This window comes from Triticum aestivum, unplaced genomic scaffold, assembly GCF_018294505.1.
Source record: "Triticum aestivum cultivar Chinese Spring unplaced genomic scaffold, IWGSC CS RefSeq v2.1 scaffold49806, whole genome shotgun sequence".
Classification (NCBI taxonomy): Eukaryota; Viridiplantae; Streptophyta; class Magnoliopsida; order Poales; family Poaceae; genus Triticum; species Triticum aestivum.
Window position 1 is genome coordinate 2,793 of NW_025225168.1, and position 1,151 is coordinate 3,943.

At 42.7% G+C, this 1,151-nt stretch overlaps 1 protein-coding gene across 1 annotated transcript in view; it reads right to left on the bottom strand.

Moving 5' to 3' along the window:
- Window positions 1-460: 460 nt before the first annotated feature.
- LOC123172095 (cell division control protein 48 homolog E-like) overlaps window positions 461-1,151 on the bottom strand; it is a 2,715-nt gene continuing 2,024 nt past the window's right edge. The window contains exon 1 of the mRNA XM_044589126.1: window positions 461-1,151. This exon is cut by the window's right edge and continues 2,024 nt beyond it. Within this exon, the coding sequence (XP_044445061.1) occupies window positions 697-1,151 (455 nt within the window). The 3' untranslated portion in view covers window positions 461-696.

The window sequence follows — 1,151 nt, forward strand, 5'->3', positions numbered from 1 at the left end:
GTCTTCAGCTGCCGCGACAGCGGATGTCAAAGGTAGCCCTTGCAGTGAATAACTATTCAACATCAACATGAATAATCTATTACCTTGCAAATTATTTCAGTTATGCTGGAGAATCCAAAAAATTGTTTTGGTGCATTGCAGAAACTTTCAGCTACTACTAAACTAATTTGTCAACATTCTGGAGAGGCTGCGGCATTTCTCAGTAGAGGTTTAATCATTTTTGCGGAAAAAAGAGGTGCGGTATAACAGAAGATTTTTGAACTAGTACATTTACAAGAAAGAAAAATATCATCACATATAACGCTAAATTGCTAATGCCCTTGATGGAGCCTCTAGAGAACAAGAGAATTGTAACTGGAATAGGAGACGAGGAAATGTTTTTTCTTTCTTTTACGTGGAGGATACAATCTTCAAACTTCAGTATATATATAAGTATATCACAACACTGCACATACAAATATCAGAGTTTTGCTTTGGTACACCCTCATTAAAAGTTTGCACCACTCTTAAAGTTACTTAAAGAGGGTATTCTCATGCATTCAGGACCAACTAATTCTACATCCTACTTTCCCAATGCATCAAACAAGATATCAGAACAATCCAATATTTTTGATTGAAAGGGTATCTTATATAATCTTCCTATATGTCTTACAGATGCATAATATAATACAGTAAGTTCATGGCACAACAGACAATTTAACTATACAGATCATCTTCTTCAGCTGCTGTGGTAGAGGATGCGAAAGGATCTGTCGCAGAGGTAGTTCCTGCCGCCGGCTGATCAGCGAACCGGAACTCGGTGCCAAAACCACGGGACTGCTGCAGCGTCTGAGCAAAGGCCTGGTATTTGCGAATATCAGCATCGCTCACACTCCGGCGTGCATACCTCATGCTCTCCTCGAAGTGAGCAGCCTTGATCTCGTCCACCTCGTCTTCCTCCATGGCTTCAGGGTTTTCCTTCAGCCGCCTCTCCTTTTCCATGTCCTTCTCAATGTTCTCTCTGATGGCGTATTTGCACGCACGCTGGCAGATTTCCGTGATGTCTGCGCCGCTGAACCCTTGCGTGTATTTAGCGAGTGCATTCAGGTCGACGTCCTTGGCCACAGGAGACTTCCTGAGGCAGGCCCTGAAGATCTGGAGTCTGGATTCAA